Source organism: Carassius carassius, chromosome 1 (genome assembly GCF_963082965.1).
Source record: "Carassius carassius chromosome 1, fCarCar2.1, whole genome shotgun sequence".
Classification (NCBI taxonomy): Eukaryota; Metazoa; Chordata; class Actinopteri; order Cypriniformes; family Cyprinidae; genus Carassius; species Carassius carassius.
In genome coordinates this window covers 25859118-25880294 of record NC_081755.1, presented here as the reverse complement: position 1 = coordinate 25880294, position 21177 = coordinate 25859118, and the positions used below count along the sequence as shown (strand labels likewise).

Here is a 21177-nt window from a genome sequence, read left to right as displayed (position 1 = left end):
GCAGTGGCCAGTGGGGGTTTGCCTCATAGGTCCGTCCTGTGACGACGGTAAGAATATAGCGACAGATTTTTGCACCAGGAGGACGCAGTGAGGGGCTAGAGAAAGGAAAGGTGCTGGGCTGGCAATGAAAGGGCACATGATGCCTATATGCTCACAGACACTAACCTGAGTGTTACATGATCAACATATGCCTCATGGAATCATTTGGCCAGGCTATTAATATGTTTTTTTTCCCCCTACAAGCATGACATTTTAGCTCAAACATGAGCATAAACTTCAGTTTTATGTGAGTTGCTGTGCTATAAGCAAGCAATCGTTTGACTTAGTCAAAGCTAATCGCTTAGTTAAAGAAATTATGTCAGGTTGGCAATCATCGTGATAGCGGAGACCATGAACATCTGCCTCACTCATCACAGAGTGAAATATTCATAACAGTTGCTGGTTGGATGCTGTTAGCATTAGTGTCAGGCAGAGTGGTGTAATACGATCGTGTGCAAGGCTAATTATTATGGATGAGACTATTTTTTTTTAGTATGTGATTAGGTTAAGGGTCAGTACATGTGTTGGCTGCTGTGTAATGTTAAGTTATTTATTTAATGCTTATTTAGAATTAATGTCCACTGAGGCACTCACATATAGCACTCACCAGATAAGTGTAATAATCTAGAAAATTGAAAGATTACAGGATGTTAAAGGTGTCCAATCCAATCAGTAGTATGATGAGGGACTACAGTTTCTTAATATAACAAATTCAACACTACATATTAAAGGGTTAGTTCACCCAAAAATGAAAATTAGCCCATAAATAAATCCCCCTCAAGTAATCCTCGTATGACTTTCTACTTTGAGATGAATCCAGTCAGAGTTATATCAAAAGTTGTCTTTCAATTTTCTTTCAGGCACTCAGTGAGTGTTGCAGTGTTTCAGTCCAAAAATAGTGAAATAAACTCATCAATTTGCTACAGAATGCCATGCCATGTGAGATACTTTTTTTTAAATTAATGGGTGCTTTTTATTTAACTTTTTTTGGACTGATGCATGCAGCACCCGCTGAGTGCCATGAAACAGCTTGAAAGATCAAAGACAATTTTTTATATAACTCTGACTGGATTCATCTGAAAGAAGAAAGTTATATACACCTAAGATGACTTGGGGGTGAGTAATTTATGGGCTAATTTTCTTTTTTGGGTGAACTAACCCTTTGATGCCGTTTTATGTGAATAGTTTAAAGAAGAAAAAAAAACTTGCTTTGAAGACTGTTGACTAAGGAATATTTTCAATACCTGCCACCTGAATAGCTTCCAGATGATGTTTTTCAATGGTTTTGTCAAGTTTTCTCTGAAATTAAATTTGCAGGATAATAGCAGGTAGCAAAATAACATATACTGTACTATTATAGAGGGCAGTCAGGGGTATTTTTGTCCCTCATAGAGCTCTTAAGAGTCCTCTGGAACTTTTTTTTTTTTTTTTTGTCCCTGTAATGCCCCAGAAAGCTTTTAGGAGTTATTCCATGTTGGGATTAGATGTCAGATATCTCCAGGACATCAGTCTCTCATCTTCCTAATATGTTTCTATGTGTGTCTGTCCCTTTGTGATCTTTCAGAAGAAGAGCAAGCTGCATTACCACATTGCAGTCATCATAAACTACCTGGGACACTGTATCTCTCTGGGAGCCCTGTTGGTCGCCTTCATCCTCTTCATGAGACTCAGGTGGGTGAGTGCCTCTGCTGTGAGTGCTTTTCAACAGAATTGAACATCAGCATTAGCCACACAGGTGGATTCATGAGAGAGATTCATGTATGAACCACTGCTACTGCCTTGTGAAGTGTGTGGATGAATAAGCAACTAAGGATTCTTAGGACTGTACAAATATAGGGAAATGTATTGCTCAGTGGTGGTTCCTTTATTGCTCAGGAGACCTAATAGGCAAGGCAAGGCAAGGCAAGTTTATTTATATAACACATTTCGTACACAATGGTAATTCAAAGTGCTTTACATAAAAGAAAGTAAAATAATCATGAAGAAAAATAATAACAAAAAAAAAACAAGCAATTTTAAAACTTTTAAAATGATTAAAACATTTACTTAAAATGAATTTAAAAACAGTTAGAAAATGAACTGAAACTGAAAATGAAAATGAATTTTACATAAAAAAAAAACCAGTGAAAATATAGTGCAATCAGTTCGGACATAGCACAGTGCTCATTCAATAAATGCACAGCTAAACAGATGGGTTTTGAGTCTAGATTTTAATGTGACTAGTGTTTTAGCACATCTGATCTCTTCTGGAAGCTGATTCCAACTGCGGGCAGCATAGTAACTAAAGGCGGACCCCCCTTGTTTTGTGTGAATCCTTGGTATTTCTAACTGACTCGATCCTAGTGATCTGAATGCTCTGTTAGGTTTATATTCAGTGAGCATATCTGCAATATATTTCGGTCCTAGGTCATTTAGTGACTTATATACGAGTAAAAGTACTTTAAAATCAATCCTAAATGTAACTGGAAGCCAGTGTAAGGACCTGAGGACTGGTGTGATATGCTCAGATTTTCTGGTTCTAGTCAGAATCCTGGCAGCAGCATTCTGGATGAGCTGCAGCTGTCTAATGGTCTTTTTGGGAAGGCCAATGAAGAGCGCATTACAATAGTCCACCCTGCTGGTGATAAAGGCATGAACTAGTTTCTCCAAGTCTTAGCTGGAAACAAAACATCTAATTCTTGCAATGTTTTTTAAATGATAGTATGCTGATTTAGTTACTGCTTTGACATGACTACTGAAACTAAAGTCTGTCTCCTGGTCACACCAAGATTCCTGACTTGATTTTTAGTTATTTGACCCCTAGAGTCAAGGTATGCATTCACCTTGTGAACTTCATCTTTGTTTCCAAATGCAACGACTTCAGTTTTTTCCTTGTTTAACTGAAGAAAGTTCTGGCACAACCAACTATTAATTTCATCAATGCATTGGCAGAGGGAGTCAATGGGGCTGTAGTCATTTGGAGATAAGGCTAGGTAAATCTGGGTATCATGAGCATAGCTGTGATAGGCGATTTGGTTCTTTCTCATTATTTGACTTAGTGGAAGCATATACAGGCTAAACAAGAGTGGTGCAAGAATTGAGCCTTGTGGGACTCCGCATGTCATGGACGTCCACTTAGACTTATGCTCTCCTAGACTCACATAATAGCCTCTCCCTTCTAAGTATGACCTGAACCATTTGAGTACCATCCCAGAAAGCCCAACCCAGTTTTCCAGTCTCTCTAGTAGTATGTTATGATCGACAATGTCAAACGCAGCACTGAGATCTAGCAATACCAGCACCAATATTTTGCCAGAGTCACAATTTAAGCGAATATCATTTATTATCTTAATGAGTGCTGTCTCTGTGCTGTGATGCGGTCGAAAACCAGATTGAAAATTGTCCAGGTATCCATTTGAGTTTAAGTATTTGTTCATCTGATTAAAAACTACCTTTTCTATAATTTTGCCTATAAAAGGAAGATTAGATATTGGTCTAAAATTGCTCAAAATGGTGTTATCAAGATTTCTCTTTTTCAGGAGGGGCTTAACAACTGCAGTTTTTAGGGAGTTTGGAAACGTCCCAGAAAGAAGTGAGGCATTCACCACTTCTAAAAGATCTGCTCATAAGCAGTTAAGCAAACTTTTGAAAAAAGATGTGGGACGTGTGTCAAGACAAGCACTATGTCTTTCAGAATTTTGCTATCAATTGTTTCAAAAATAGACATAGTATCTTTTTGATATTGTGGCCGAATCTGTCTGACCTCTGCATTATCTGAGGATGTGCTAATCACCTTCCTGATATTGGTGATCTTCTCAGAAAAGAATGAAGCAAACTCATTGCATTTGCTGTCTGATAGCATTTCACTGGGAATCTGACTTGGGGGGTTTGTTAGTCTCTCAACAGTGGCAAAAAGAGTATAAGTGTTATTTAAGTTACTGTTTATAAGGTTTGAGAAGAAATTATGTCTATCTGTGGCTAGTTTCACATTAAAAGCCTAAAGGCTGTCTTTATAGATGCTATAGTGAATTTCAAGTTTCGTCTTCCGCCACATCCGCTCGGCTTTTCTGCATTGTCTTTTCATAGTCTGAACTGCTGTTGATCTTCTCCAAACTGATTTCTGTCTGTTTGTTTTCTTACTTACTATTATTGGTGCAATATCATCAATAACATTCTTAACTTTTGAGTTGAAGGAATCAAGGAAAATATCAACAGAGTCTGCAGAAATGCTTGGTGTTAAAGATATAGCCTCCATAAATAGTACACTTGTGTTCTCGTTTATGCATCTCCTTCTGACAGAGACAGATCTAGATTCAGTGGTAGCAGAGATCAAAATATCAAAGAAAATACAGAAGTGATCAGATAGTGCTACGTCCTTAGTAACAATGGATGAAATGTTTAGACCCCTACTGATGATTAGATCTAGAGTGTATCCACCTTTGTGTGTGGGTCCATGCACATGCTGAATCAGGTCAAAAGTGTTTAGAACCGTTTCCTCAATCATTTCTTTTGTATTTTTGTTTTCTGCATTATCTATGTGAATATTAAAATCCCCTGCAATAGCAAAACAGTCAAACTCTGAGGAAATCATTGATAACATTTCTGTGACCTCTTCAACAAAGGCTGGAGAGTATTTTGGAGGCCTGTAAATAATAATAAACAGAATGCGTGGATCCCCTTTCAGCACAATCCCTCGATATTCAAAAGACAAGTACTGACCAAATGACACTTGCTTGCATTGATGGACATCTTTAAATAGAGCAGCTACACCTCCACCTCTCCTAACAGTCCTGCAGACACTCATGTAAGTGAAGTTACGAGGGGCTGCTTCATTTAGGATTGTTGCACTGCAGCTGTCTTCTAGCCATGTTTCATTTAGAAACATAAAATCCAGATTGTTTGTGGTTATAAAGTCATTGATTAGAAATGATTTATTTTTTAGTGAGCGAATGTTTAAAAGTGCTAACTTGATGGCAGTGCTTTGTGTCTTTACATCAATCTTAGTTGGATGCATAATAGGCCGCAGATTAGATGAGTTTGCCCTTCGGCTTGAGAAGGCCTTAGACTTTCTATCACGTGATAAAACTGAAATAGAGAAAGCTACAGGAACACTGGGTTCCCGCTTGTTCTGTAAGCATTTGTGAATGTTGCTGCTATTATAGCGGGGACCCGACACATATCACTGAGTGCTGCTATCAGTTGTTTTTGGTTCACCTTCAGCAGATAGAGGGTTTGGGCCCTGGCATTGTGGCAGCGGTCTGAGAGCTCTCACAGGAACATGGCCCACAGTCTTTGGTTGTTGGGGGCCCGCCGTTTTTTGAGGGCTAGCAGCGAATGAGTGAGAGAGTTTAGTCCCAGCATACACCAATTCCTCCATTTTCTGTGAGAAGCACAGAAGTGGAGATTCTGGAGAGAGGGATAATGTGTCTGGTGAGATGGGCTGTGGCTCTGGTGTTTCCGGTGGCTGTGATATGTTGTCCTGGCTTCCCTGGCTGTTTTCCAGAAAGTCGTCCTTGGGTGGTGAATCTTGTAGCTGTTTTGATATATCACAGTCTGTCTGTGAGGAGCTCTGTGGGCAGGGCTCAGCTGGGATAGTGTCCATCAGCAGTGCTTGTTTTGGCTGTATGGTGTTATCAGTGTCCTGTATGATAATATAGTAAAGTGTAATTTTTGTCCCACCAACTAAATGGAATTGCAAAAATAATGACTTGATGTTTCAAACAGACTTTCCAAACACTCCTCATTCTGCTATTGGTTGGATAATCATATCCAAAAGTTCTGCTCCAAACGCACACCATTGGCTCACAAATTAAGCAGTGCTTATCAGAAGAAAACAATTTGGGTTTTAACATGGTTGTAGATTTTCTCCTTAAATAAAAATATCTGAACATATATCAGTATCTTTCTTTAAAAACTAATGTGTGTGTATGTATATGTGTGTGGATAGATAGATAGATAGATAGATAGATAGATAGATAGATAGATAGATAGATAGATAGATAGATAGATAGATAGATAGATAGATAGATAGAAAGATCCCACATCCCTAATAAAAATACTGAACACACACATCAGTGGGAGCTTCAATTTTGTATCTTCTGTAGATCGCTTTTGCGTGTGCAAAAAATAATCCCAGATATCCCTATATGATCCCTTTTCTGGACAGCCTTCCTAACATGTCCAGTGTCCTTTACTTGGATCAACTTTAAATCAGTTTAACTGAGAGGGACATGGGCTCAGCCCCCAACACAAATATAGGCTGTCTTCTTGTCACATCCCATCAGGACATTAATTGATTTTCCAGCTGCTGACAGAAACTATTCATCGGCTGGCCAGCTGAATAGCAGAGAACGGAGAATTGTATATGCTCGCTGGCTTCTGAGGTCCAAGGACAACCTGTCTAGGTTATCTCTCTTTCTTGTCAGGGCACCTGAGAAATCGATATGTCATGGGTCATTGGAGTGCTCCCAGCAATGAGATTTTAGACTGATGGTGTAGAAATGAAGACATCTTAGCAGCACATCAAGGGCACGCACGCTCCTCTTCATGATTATTCCAGTCCAGAAGTGCCATGGTTTAGGGATGAGAACTGAAGGTCTTTAGTGAGCTGGCACTCATTATATTATGCTCAATCAAACTGGGAGACTTGTTTCTATGGGAACATGCCCAAGCCTTAATTAGCCTGGATCAATATGACAAACTGGATGTGAGGAGGAGAATAGTCACGTATTTCAGCATTCCCACACACTCTTTGGTGTTTTGGCCACAGATTGAGGCGGGTAAGCAGCTGAAATAACCCTGCTGTTTAGGATTATTTAGACTAGATTATCCCAGACTTAATCTGCCTTGATTAATCCGGGGAAGATATTCTGGCATCTTTCCTTGGATTTCTAATCAAAATCACGCTAGGAGTCAGCTGACAGATTTATTGGATGCTGCTTTTCACAACGATGTGCCCTGCTGATAACCCTCTGTCTGTCTAGCTAATGTTCCCAAGTCAGTGCGTCATGGATAAATTGAGGCTGGGTGCGAGTACAGAGGCTGTAAAGTTGTAGTTGGGCTCAAGCGGGTCCTCTAGCAGGGAGAAAGTGTAATGAAATACACGGTGAACAGATGTTCAGGGTAAACACAGAGAGTTCTTGCACTCGGACCCTCCAGCCATTTTGTGTCTATCCACAATGACAGAAGGACAGGAGTATTAAATTGGCTTATTAATGTTTCAGCAGACTGCATTTGCACAGCAAGGGATCCAGGATTTAGAAGTGTTTCTGAGACACCATGAATATACATATACATACATATACACACACACATATTATTATATTTAATAGATAAGATATAATTAACACACACACATATAAAATTGTTTAATATATAAATGCATATATATATATTAAATTTTTACAACATTATAAATAATCAGAAATTAATAAATAATAAAGTTTTTTTAAATTGCATAATATAATAACATTTCATAAATTGCAGAAAACACTAATTAATAAATAACATATTTATTACAGTCTTTATTTAATAAATGAAGAAATAATCATACACATAATATTCTATTTAATATCTAAAGAACTGTATGTGTGTGTGTGTGTGTGTGTGTGTGTGTGTGTGTGTCTGTGTGTGTCTTAAGCAGTGTTGGGGGTAATGCATTACAAGTAACGCGAGTTACGTAATCAGATTACTTTTTTCAAGTAACTAGTAAAGTAACGCATTACTTTTTAATTTACAAGAAAATATCTGAGTTACTTTTTCAAAAAGTAACGCCAGTTACTTTGTATTCCCATTTTTTGACTGACAAGCCTCCTGTTCCCATATTAGGAGAAATCGGAAGTATGGAGGCGTTGTGTGCGCTGTGTGAACATGTTACTGTAGTTCTAGACTAAATGTGAATGTGCATTAATTCATCCCACTCCCAAAAAAACAAAACAGATTTAGTATTCATCAAAATTAATCAAAACAGTGAAATGCAAACTCAGAATATGACGCAAACCTGCAATAACTAAATATATTAAATAACACAAATGTATCTATTCCCATTTTATTAACAGTGTCTTTGCTGCTGACCTTTAATGATCCAGTTCAACCATACTAATAATTAAAAAATGACTTTAGATAAACTAGCAATTGTGCTTCAATGTTTTTTTTTTTTTATTGCTGAAGAGTGTTGAACCTTCTTCTCCTGTGTTCTACTGTACAGACGTGAATTTACTTTTCCTTCAGCCTGAGGTTTATTCATTACACTTTTTGGTGTGAAAGGGCTTTTACATTTGCTATAAATAGAACTTCTTATATTAAAAACAATCAAGCCCTGCTCATATATAAAAGTAACGTGAAAGTAACGCAAGAGTAATGTAACACATTACTTTCCATAAAAAGTAACTAAGTAACGTATTTAGTTACTTTTTTAGGGAGTAACGCAATATTGTAAGGCATTACTTTTAAAAGTAACTTTCCCCAACACTGGTCTTAAGTCGCTGGGGTATATTTGCAACAATAGCCAAAAAAACATTGTATGGGTCAAAATTGTTGATTTTTCTTTTATGCCAAAAATCATTACAATATTAAGTACATTTCTTACCATAAATATATCAAAACTTAATTTTTGATTAGTAATATGTATTCCTAAAAATTCATTTGGATAACTTCAAAGGCGATTTTCTCAATATTTAGATTTTTGTGCACCCTCAGATTTCAGATTTTCAGCATTTACATCAATGGAAATCTTATTTATTCAGCTTTCAGATGATGTATAAATCTCAGTTTCAGAAAATTGACACTTTTGTGGTCCGTGGTCATATATATCATAGCATTATATATATATATATATATATATATATATATATATATATATATATATATATATATATATATATATATATATATACAAAATACAATGAAAGAGCAATATTAATTTATCCATACATAATTTATGTTTTTCTATTAACAAATTCTATGGGTGGACACAAACATGAACAGTTACAAGCCTCAGTATATTTATTATAAAATTAACAATATTTGCCAAATAATCAAAATATGATTTTCTGATCAAACTATAGTGTTTATACAAGATCCAGTTCAGCACCCAGAATGAAGTACTTACTGTATCTTATCCCATTGAATTTAGCACATCCAGTTGTCATGTTTGGTACCTTCCTGCATTGAGAGCTGGTTATTAGATACAATCATCCTATATGAATGCTAATAGGCCAGTACCTACAGGAACAAGAGTGACTTGACTATAATGTCACTAAGATTATAGAGCACTGTAACCTCACAAAATTTCAGGAATGCCCTTGTATTCCATATCAGTGCTCACCTGTCAGCTGAGTTAAACCCGTCATTCACAGAATGAATGGTGATGGGTAAAAAGCAGGAGGGAGAGCAAAGCTGCTGTGAGCGGCACCATTGAAGGGCTCAGCCACAATAGCTCAGGTCAGCATAACAGTGACAAGCCACTGTTGGCAGTTTTTTTTTTCTTCTTCTTCATCCTGTTTTTTGACAAAAGGCTAGACTGGGAGAACCTTCCTGTCCTGTGTGACACAAAAACCCTTCTTACATGTGGCCTCAGGGCAGAGACAGGAGGGAATACAGAGAAGCAGAATGACAGTATTTCTCTAATGCCTCAAAATAAACAACAATAAATGCCAGTTGAAATCAAGACTCTTTATCCCAGAACGAAAGCGTTTCTACCTATAAAAAGTACTTTTCAAATGAAAGCATGTATTCATCTTTGAAGACTCCAAAGTGGTTTTGATTATGTTATGTTATCAACTAAATTGATTAATGCTTCATTATTTCAAACAATCAGAGCTTTTACTGAAAACACAAGCAAACAAATCCATGAAAGCAGCGATTGCATGACTCTAACTAGAGTACCATGTATCCTGCTAAATTTTGCTAAACAATTGTCCATTAGATGTCCTCTGGCAAAAACAAATGTATTAATAAAATCACAAACAGCGCTTTGTTAAATCAGCCACATTAGTGGTAGAAGCTTTTTAGCAGTTTTCGGCTGTTGATGTTTATTTGGATGAATCTGGTTTTCCCTGAGGAGGTCATGTATCTTTGTGTTTCACAGATGCGTTTTGTGATTTTAATCCTTTCAGAATTGAATGAGATTGTGTTAAAATCCTAAGTTAAAATCACGGAGCAGTTATGGTTGTCTGAGAGCTGTAACCCTGTCTGAATTGGAATAAATTGTGGTTTATTATTATTACACAAAGCCTCACCTCATTTGTTTTGACCTTTGTCAACTACTGTGAGCGAAATGTGTTGATGTTTTGCCCAGTGAGCCTTCTTTATGGACTGTTTCGCCAACTTTCTAAGTAAAATATCAGTTGGTAGTACTGCTAACTTCCCATCTGAACACTGTTTCTATATATTCTTCGTTGCATATATATTTAATTTCACATTATTTTGTTTGAAAGTTACAGTCAAGACACAATAGATTTCTATTTCCCATTGTTATTTTATACTTTCTATTCAAAGAATCCTAAAAAAATAGTTCTCCTCCCAAAAGAAATTAAAAAAAAGTAAGTAATGGTTTCCACACAAAATATTAAGCTGCACAACTGTTTTCAACATCGATAATAAGAAATATTTTTTGAGTACCAAATCAGCATTTATTAAGGATCATGTGACAATGGAGTAATAGCTGCTTAAAATGCCTGAATAAGGTACTTGCATAAATTCAGTCTGGGTCTGCATAAGACTTCTTTAAAAAAAAATATTTCAGTGTTATTTTAGCATCATTGATGTAATTTATGTTTTTAAAAAAATGACGTATAACTGATCTTAAGTTTTTTTTATTTTTTTAGTTTTAGTTAATAGTAGTAAGACTACCAACCCCAAACTTTTGAAAAGTAGTGTATGTATAAAGTATATATAAAACTACTACATAAAACTACTTCCATCTAAATAGTGCTTTAGAGATATGATAACCATCTGTTAACCTCTGAAAAGTGCCTTGTCTTTATGTAGTCACTCTCGAAACAGTCAGAAGTAAACTTGTTCTTCCTTTAAGCAGTACTAGATGAGGAGGACCTCTGCTCTTCTATTTCCGTCCATGCTTACGCAATGAGGGTCAGCAGGGTGATAGAGTCAGCAGACCTCGGAGCACATGGCCGCTGTATGAGGCAATGGCACTTCGCCAGCACCCCCGCTATACTCTGCGAGTGGACAGACAGGTCACTCTTACTGGGCCCCAGCACGAAACGTTACCAGTACATCTGCACACCATTTGTGCTGAAGGACGCTCTAGGAGGCTCGTTCCTCTGGTGCCGCAGGCGCTGCGCAAAGCAGCCGCAGCTTGTTAGCGCCGACCTCCTGCAGAGAGAACGGCCTGCTTTAGCTCCCTGCAGTTTACGATTTTGGTTCGATGTTTATGGCCTAAAATTGCATTACTCAGTGCTTTTTGCCTGTGACCCCTCTCAACATTAGCTGCAGAGGATTGTGATTGTGGAGCCCGACTCTAAGCGGGCGATTATTCTTGAAAGGACACATCTTAAGCCGAAAAGGCTTGGTGCAGTGGATCAATGGGAAGTGAGTGATGAGGGGGAGGACTTGAATAGACAGCTGTGATAACGGACTCCTATTAGTGCAGGCAGTGGGAATGCTAATAACCAAAACACATTCAGTCGTGTGCAGGCACCGGAAGACTGCGAGACCCATGCAGAGACTCAGAAGAGACTGAAAGGAAGAGTTGCTTAAAAAGCATACAAATTGTATGAGTGGAGATTCAAGTGATTCAAGTGTTTACGATTGATTTTTGCACTTAAGTACTCTTTTGAGGAGGAGGAGAATGTCATTTGCAAATTTACAATTAGGGTGGCAATTGCTAAAACAACAGAAAGGAGCACACTTTGCAGGATTCAGTGAAGCCAGGATAAAAAGTGAAAAATAATATTAAACTTAAAAGATTCATCCACGAAAAAGATAGTTCACCCCAAAATTTAAATTCTAACTTAATTTATGTTCATCTGGTTCCAAATCTGTATGAGCTTCTTTCTTCCACGGAGCACAGAAGAAGATATTTTGAAGAATGTGGGTAACCTAACAGTTGCTGGTAGCCATTCACTAACATAGCATTTAGAAATAAATTGAAGTCAACGGAATAAAGAAATTCTATGAGTAATGAGTATACACAACCTAAAACGCATGTCACGTGACCATTCATGCAGTTATAGAAATTGTTATGAATAGGTAGATTCCCTTTTATTTAGATTGCGGATGCGTCTGTGCTTAGAGCGATCGAATAGGGAATCTACTACCTATAGACGGTTTCAACGGCAACAACATAAACAAAAGTTACTGCGCATGCGCGCTTTTGTGGACCTAACTTAACTTCCGGTAGACTTCCAAATAGAATCAATAACAACAGCCAAGTCCCTCTAGAGTAGATAATTTTTTTGATAACAAAAAAAAAATATGTTTGCTGTGTAAATCAGGTGGACTTAATGAAAATGCAAATACATTTTTTTTCCGAGCAGGAGATGCATAAAGCGTGAGAAATAGAGGTTTCCCCAGTAACAGCTGTAAACAAAGCAGAGCTACGCTCACAAACGCTGCGTTATCAGGCATATAACATGCTAGTCTTCCTTCAGAAATAGTGATATAAAAACCCCCGGGCCTCGTTTTGATATTTAAACATAAATGTAAGGAAGTATTATTATTAAACCTGCAGTACGTAACGTTACTCATGTTTATTCAACGAAGCCTTTTTGAAAATCGTTCAGTTTAAAAATCATGGTGTTAGATTTTGCTGTATTTGACTGAGCAGTAGTTTGGGTGGCTCGCCAATGTACTAGATTTCTCTAATACATAAAATAAGTAAGCTTGACCAAAGTTCTTGTGGGGAGAAGAATTTATTGAAGGTAGCAGTGTAGCAGTTCTTCAGCAGTGATGTTAGCATGTCATCCTTCAAACAGTCTTAACCCAAAGTACTGTCTGTGAGAACAGACCTTTATACCTGTTAACAAATGTGCTACAAACAATACAATAACACCACATGGAGAGCTAATGATAGTGTAACCTTTTGATGAATTGAAAGGATCTCTCCCATGGAGAGCCCATTCATTGACCTGATGTTGACCTAAGAGGCTGTTTATATGTGCCAGTTGTTTCACACTATTGTGAACAAAGTACAGTTGCATACAGTTGATAGCAAATACATTCAACCAAAGTTAATTAAAAACAAATAATCTTTCAGTGGCGAGTCTCCAAAAATAAATAAATGTATGGGAAACACATCCCACAGCACAACCACCTGAGCCCAACTTCAGTCTACTCAACACCTTAACTTTAACTGCATTTGTAGAAGGCACCGCAGCCAGACCAATATACACAACACAGACCGGAAGTTAACTTAGGGCCAGGCGTGTGCGCACGATGAAACTATCTATACATGGGTACAACAATGCGCATGATGTTATTGTTTACACGGTTGTCAAGGATACGCAGAGCGAATGTGGGCAGCCACGCCATAATTTTCAAAAGTCTTAATTTTGGTTTGTTTACACTGAAACGCAACCCCAGAGTTTTCAAACTAAAACAGGGTCTGCAGCGTTTTCTCAGTTTTCGAGGGTTGAAAACGCCAGAGAAGTGTAAACGATAGACGTAACCGTAGCGAAAGTTATGCATTTTAAAACGAAAATGCACTAGTGTAAACGGGGCTTAAATGAGTGAATCGTTGATTCTTTCAAACAATACAGTCAATCAAAACAGCTGAATCATTTAAGAACAAAACACCACTGTTAGTCAGAGACACAATAATTCTGCCGCCACTTTGTTTTTAACTATTTCTTTTGGTGGAATAGAACAAAAACATTCAATAATATATGTATAATATATAATCATTGTTATTATTATCTAAAATCAGATAAAGTATCAAATATTGATGATATTAAAAGGAGGACAAATGAGCACCTGACTCAAGCCTGCACAGTAGGTGGACATAAAACTGGACAGATGGTCACACTAGTTACAATACTGTAATAAAAAACTCTGGATATGTAATTTATTAAAAAAAGGACCTTTCTTAATGAAGCTCAAATCAATATTTTGTATATATGTATATACATTTAGTTATCATAACTCTGTCTGTTATTTAAAAGTATTGAAAATTAACATTATATTTATTAAACTGCATTATAGATCATATTGCTGTTCATAACACCTATTGCAGTAGAGATTTAATTTCATTCATTATTATGCGGCATGAATAGGATTAGTCCTGTATTAATAGTTTGTTTCATGAGTGCTGCAGCAGGCACACTCCCAGGTTTCCACTGGGGAGAACTTATGGTCACTTGTCACCAGCACTGCCAGCCTGTCAGCACAGAGAGCGCCTCCCTGACCCCCACCCTCAGATACTACGGTGATGGTTGGCAACACGAGTTGTGCCCTGTGTGTGGATCGAGCAGTTTGAGATGTCCAGGCCTCCCAAGTTGAGGTATTATAGGCTGAAATTGTATTTTTAAGGGTTGGGCTGCTTTCAATGGAGCTAATGCTTATTAATCAAATTATTAAATTATTTCCCTTAAATCTGATTACATTAGCCTGTAATTTTAAAACTGAGTGATAAAGGTTTTTTATAAATGGACATTTTTTTGTGTGAGGGGTGCATAATGGACATATTTTTTTATATCTAATAAGTCAAACATCGGCCAATTAAAATGACGAGAGAGGCGTTATGGCATCTATAGCCGCTTAAAAGAATTCTACAGCCTGCCATTCATGTCTGAAATATGAATCAACATAAATGTCCTCATGCTCATTTGCTCAGTCAATTCAACTTTACTTCTGACAACCAATAATAGTAATAGTACTAAAAGTGTGAAGGCATTGACAGATGTTATAAAGAGACTAAGAAAAAAGGGTAATTATTCTGCATTTTATCATCTGCGGGCTGTCATGGCAAAAATAGTGCTCTGATTAACTGCTTGGGTGGTAATTGGAGAAGGCTTGTGCCCCTGATCCATACTGTCATGTACAGTTTGTAACCCTTTGAGTTAAACGGAGGCAGCAGTGGCCCAGTTTTACACCATTGGCTGTTTATTTTAATGAAGCATAGTGAATCAAATCTCCCCACAAGAATAGTAATACAAGTAAATATTGTGGGGAAATTTTTTAGGTCCCCATGAGGAAACAAGTTTATAAATCATACAGAATGGAGTGTACTGAAAATCTGAAATAGCTTCCTGTAAGGGGTAGGTTTAGGTTTAGGGTGATAGAAAGTACTGTTTGTAGAGTATAAAACCCACTATGGCTTAGGGAGAGTGTGTGTGTGTTTGTGTGCACCTTATTTATCTAGGAAATTGTTTCTGAATGGGAAGCAGAAGCCCTCATCTATTAGCTGAGGTCATTTTTTCTAATCTTACTTCTCAAACCTCATCATCTTTGTTTGCTTGTGCTCATCGATCCAGAAGGAACAGATTCCTTCATCTGTTATAACGCTGTTTTTCTTCATAGATCCGGAATGGATTTTCCGGTGCTTGTTTTTTAATGATGAATCATTTATGTATTTGCACATGCTTAATGTGTCGCACACAAACATGCTATCACATAGAGTCCAGATGATGTGGGCTGGATCGGTATCGAGTATGTGGCCTTTTCTTGTGTGGCTCACAGGGATTTAAAGGCTCATTTGGGGCTCAGGGGGATGGGGAAAAGGGTCAATCACAGCGCACTCCAGTAGAGCCACAGTGGACATCCATGTGTACTTCCACTGGAGGAGTTCTTTGGGAGGTAAGAGTCACTTATTGAAAAAATTGTTGAGCTTTAGGGCAGGGGTTCTCAACCTTTTATACTCCAGGGCTCCCTCCTGGCATGCTTTTTTTCCATTTAACAACAATATTTTAAAATATACATACATGTTGTAAACTCGCAAAACATTAATCAGGTCTCCTTTTGAAAGTGAAATAAAGTAACTGAAAACTGCAGGGGGTTAAATTAATGAGAGTTATGCAGTAAAAGACAAATTTGTTAGTTGGCATTGTGTGGGAAATGTTAGAAAAATCTTTAACAATGCACTATGTTAACATGACTTAATTAACAGAAAGTACAGCCACATCTGCATGCAGCCACATTTAACCACAAAGCCTTGCCAGCATAGTGTATTTACACTGCCAGTTTGATTGTGTGTGTATGTGTGTGTGTGTACAGTTTGTGTGTGAAGATTTGTGGGTGTACCATCCGTAACTAATGAGAAAGTAATGTCAGAAGCAGCTGCTCAGAGTGTTGTGTGAACGAGGTCAGGGAACCGCAAAAGCGGCAGATACTCTGCTGCTAAATGCCCAGAGCTTGTGTCTTCCCAAGGACAACACTGGCCTCACAGCCATCCTTCTTCAAGATAAAAGTCATCCTCACCCGCTCCCATTGTTTGTCTACATACATCCATCACACTAGATATTGCAATCAATTAACTGAGGAGATAAATTAAATCAAATACAAATTTGTGGCAAAAACCTCTGAAACACAGTGCTTTCAGTAGATATGATATATGTTTTTGAATAGCATGCACAGATAATTTTGATTGCCTGTTTACATATTATAATAGACCAAGGGGCTTTCAGTTAATAACAAAATAATGAATTAATCACACAATATGCTATTTTATTGCTTAAATCAGTCACAGTTCAATATTTGTTTAGAAACAGTCCCTGAATTAAGATACTACAGACATAATAATAATTAATAATAAAACATTGTGACGGGAGTAAAGCATTAGATACTCAAATAATTTTGCAAATAAAGCCAATTTGTGATTCATTTTCTTTCCATAAAATTTAACATAATCCATTTTCCCCCATTATAAATCTGGTATAATGGATTTTGCTTTGTAGATTCTTTATTTATTATTATTATTATTCTTTTATAATTAGTTGTACTAGATGAACGTGTTAAATTGACAGCTGTAATTGTAATATTAATGATCAAATTGGATGAAAAAGATACGAAAAGAGAAAGCTTGACAGCAGATTTAGCGCTTAGTCAGATAACCTTTAATATGCAATTATAAACCAGAGGCGCCATTCATAAACATCAGTGATGACTTGAGTTTAAACGTCAAGTTTCATCTCATCTCTTCTTCATAAATCTCTGAAGCTGGCGATTACCATTCAGAAGACGGCGCGCCTTCCCATCTGTCACCAGGAAAATTGCATCATCATTTTCACAATCCATCCATCTATCCTGCAGATGTCAGATGGCTTTCTCCCCATCGTGTTTATCGCAGATAATTTTGATAGGCGGGAGTTTATTTATATCCATTCTCAAACAAAATGTGGTTTCGGTACCTTGATCTTGCTGTACAATCTGACAAACAGTCAAAATGATTAGCTGAGGTGGAGCTTCCAGCTGAGAAATGCGGTTTCGTCTCGGGTAAAGGATCTGGTTTGGGTAAAGAATAGTGACTCCATATCTGTGTGAGAGAAGCTTTTACAAAAAGCATTGACTGATACTTTTTGTCTTTATTCTAGAGCTCTAATGGAGCCACTCTGATGTCACTTTCAAGACATCTCATCTCTTTGATATGTTACCATTACAGCTGAATGGCTGTTTGTATCTCAAGGAGGTGTGTTACACCTAGAGAAAAATGTCCATTAGCATTTCCATTTCTGGAGAAAAAAATAAATAAAAATTAAACAATCCTAGTGGTGCACTACCTATTTTTTATGATTTTGAAAGATCTGTCCATCCACCATTCTGTCCTTTTATCTATGTCAGTCATTCTATCTGTTCTAATTTTTTGATGCTTTTAGTTAAGAATAAAATGTTGGTTATCGCAGCTCTGTTTACTATATTTGAAATAAATTCTGCAGATTTCCCCTCAAACTCAGCATTGGAAAAGGTGAATAACTTGCAAGAAACGTGCAGATTCTGACTGGGCTGGCAATAATTTAAGCATATAACTGCAAAACTAAAGCATATTTAAAAGCTAATGTTCTTGTTTTGACTTTTTGTTCGGAAATGTTTAAAAATGTTTCTGTTTCTCATGCTGATGTTGTTTTCTCTTTAGTTTTGATCTGCTAATGAGATGCACAGGCAGAGAGACAAAGGCTTTGGTGCTGAGCAATGTCATAATTTGTTTCCTTGCATCCCTTGCAGTAAATGAATTTCCCCAGACTAGCAGCTTCCTGCTGAGATGACACATAAATGCACAACTGAGGAAACTGCTAACTGTGTGTTTATGGGATCTGTGTTTGATAATATGTGTGTGGATCAGAGGTGAACGTGAAATGAAATTGAAAATGAACGTGAAATGAAAATGAAATGAAATGTTTCATAAACATTTATGAAAATAAATGCATTCAAGAATGTTAGTGTTTTTTTTTTTTTTTTTAGAAATCTAAATCTATGACAGCATATGATCCTGTTTCATTGACAGGAAATGTAATTGTTTGGCACATTTTATTGCTTAAGGTCAAATCCACAAAACCTCTATCTTTTTTCTATCTCTCTTTTTTACGTTTGTTTTTGTTTTTGTTTTTTGAGCTGTTAGAGTTAACTGGAAAAGAGGTCAAGGGTGCATAGAGAGACTGAAGGATGTATATTAATCAGTTTTTATTGGCATAAACATGCATGACAACATTATGTTCCTGTCCAGCAGCCAGTGGAACTTAAACTAATCAATAAAATATGAGAAACTGGGTTAAATAAGTGATGTAAAATCATCATTGCTTAATAACCCTTAACAGGTTAAAGGGATACTCCACCCCAAATTAAAATTTTGTCATCAATCAATTACCCCCATGTCGTTCCAAACCTGTTAAAGCATTATTTGTCTTCGGAACACAATTTAAGATATTTTGGATGAAAACCGGGAGGCTTGTGACTGTCCCATAGACTGCCAAGTAACTTGTCAAGCTCCAGAAAAGTATGAAAGACATCATCAAAATAGTCCATCTTCCATCAGTAGTTCAACCGTAACATTATGAAGTGACGAGAATACTTTTTGTACATGAAGAAAACAAAAATAACGACTTTATTCAACAATTCCTTTGTCTGTGTCTCTTCATATCACCGTACGCTGTGTATGCTCTTCTGTGTTAGCCCCATCACAAGGATGCGCTGTTTTCTTTCAAATCAAAAGCATACATATGCTTAGAAACAGCGTGTCCTTGTGCGCAGCTGACACAGAAAAGCATACGCAGCATACGGTGATATGAAGAGACACCGAGGAGACCGTTGACAAAGGAATTGTTGAATAAAGTCGTTATTTTTTGTTTTACAAAAAGTATTCTTGTCGCTTCATAACGTTACGGTTGAACTACTGACGGTTTTCATCCAAAATATCTTAAATTGTGTTATGAAGATGAACAAAGCTTTTATGGGTTTGGAATGACATGGGTGTAAGTAATTAATGTAAATATTTTCATTTTGGGGTGGAGTATCCCTCTGACATTTACAGAGAAGCAGATGCAAAATAAAATGTTTTAGGGTGCATTTCATATGGCATAACTCAACCTTAAACATGCATGCATGCATCAGCCCATTTTCCTTAAGATCTATAAATGTGTCTCATGGGATCATTATAGAGATGACTGTGCCTACCCGTCTGTCCTCTGCAGTGAGACTGAAGTATTTACATTCCTCAAAATAGAGTTCTTCAATTGTGCTTTCTTCTCATTTATGGCTGCTAAATCAGTTCTGTTGGTTTTTGACCCTGTTGGTGTTTGCTTGTGGCACTGAGAAACTTCCCTAAGAGTTTACTCATGCTTCTGTACTGTAAGTTATTCTTTTATTTTTCTGACCTGGGTAGTTCTGCTGCTTATCCATAATGACTGCTTTGATCTGGAGGTCACTGTTGGTCTTTGGTCAGTCGTAAATACCGACTCCAGCCTGAAGCTGATATCACAGGCAAATTGACCTTTGAGTCGCACTGCCATTATTTATGCCATAACTTATGAGAACAAGAGAGAGAGAAGCAGAAAAAGAAAGTCATTTACAACACACTGTTAAAGAATAAAAATTCATGAGGATCACTGACTGTCAAATTATGATAAATTTATTTGTGAAAATGTTTTAAACCATAGTCTTCTTGCATGCTAATCAAAAGTTAACACATCTTACCCTTAACTATTGAAACATGTTTGTTTGTTTTTCTTGTTTTATTATTTTATCTTGCCAGTGTTGCAATGTTGAGCCTGGACTGGCATTGAAGTCCCATTTAAAAAAAAAAAATAGCAGCATGACTCCCTGATAGATGTCACATATAAACAGCCCTGAGGCCAAACAAAGGTCATTCACTAACAAATTCTCACTCAGTCGCAAGGCAGCAGTAAAACAAAACAGCCAGTTATAAAAGTTTTAAGCAGATGTGTTGGTGAAAATAGAAGCTTGCAGAGAAATGCATCTTGATGGTGTTTTATATACTAGAACACAAGAGAATATACAACATAAAGACAAGGAATATTGTGCAGTAAATAGCCTTTCTGACTGTGTTTATGTACAGCTGTTAGGGCAAAACCTTTCATCGCTTGATGACACAAAACTAGAAGGTCAGTCTGAAAGCCAAGTTCACTCAAAGTGCATTGAGTTTGCCCTCAACTTCTTGACCTGCTTCAGATCAACATTATTCCGACTGATATTGGAGCAGCTTCTTCTTAAGCCTTTCAGAACCAGGAAACCTGTTGTAAAATCCTGAAAAGTTGGAATGTAGCTTTTCGAAGCGGCAGCCCGATCCAAATATTTCTCTTGAGGCACTGGTGACATTTTCAACAGTATAAAACACACAATGAAAGCCTGTTAGGCACCATGTTTATTATCGTTTGAAGTACCAAACCATTTTTCATTGCTTCTCTCCCTGACTCCAAAATTCTAACGGATATGAATCAAGCAAAAGAATGATGATGGGAAAACAGCACACTTTCACTGTCAAAGAGGTGGTTGTTGAAAGGATAGTTTACTCAAGAAAAACAGTTCATAAACCTGTGGCTGTTTTCTTTTATCTGTGGAACATAAAAAAAAAAAAAAAATATTAAAAAAAGATAAAAAAAAAAAGTCTGGTTGCAAGATTCTTCAAAATATCTTCTTTTGTGCTCCACAAAATATAGAAAATCACATAGATGACATGAGAGTGATTAAATGATCATAGATTATTATAATTCTATTCTATTTATTTATTTATTTTTTGTGAACTGTCCCTTTGTT

The 21177-nt window shown here is 37.0% G+C and overlaps 2 protein-coding genes across 2 annotated transcripts in view; both read left to right on the top strand.

Moving 5' to 3' along the window:
* Nucleotides 1–21177, top strand: part of cdc27 (cell division cycle 27) — a 364243-nt gene that overhangs the window by 196472 nt on the left and 146594 nt on the right. The gene's annotated exons all lie outside the window — the stretch shown is intronic.
* crhr1 (corticotropin releasing hormone receptor 1) overlaps nt 1–21177 on the top strand; it is a 148832-nt gene that overhangs the window by 100495 nt on the left and 27160 nt on the right. The window contains exon 6 of the mRNA XM_059553061.1: nt 1604–1710. Coding sequence (XP_059409044.1) covers nt 1604–1710 — 107 coding nt within the window. The remainder of the gene's footprint in view (nt 1–1603; nt 1711–21177) is intronic.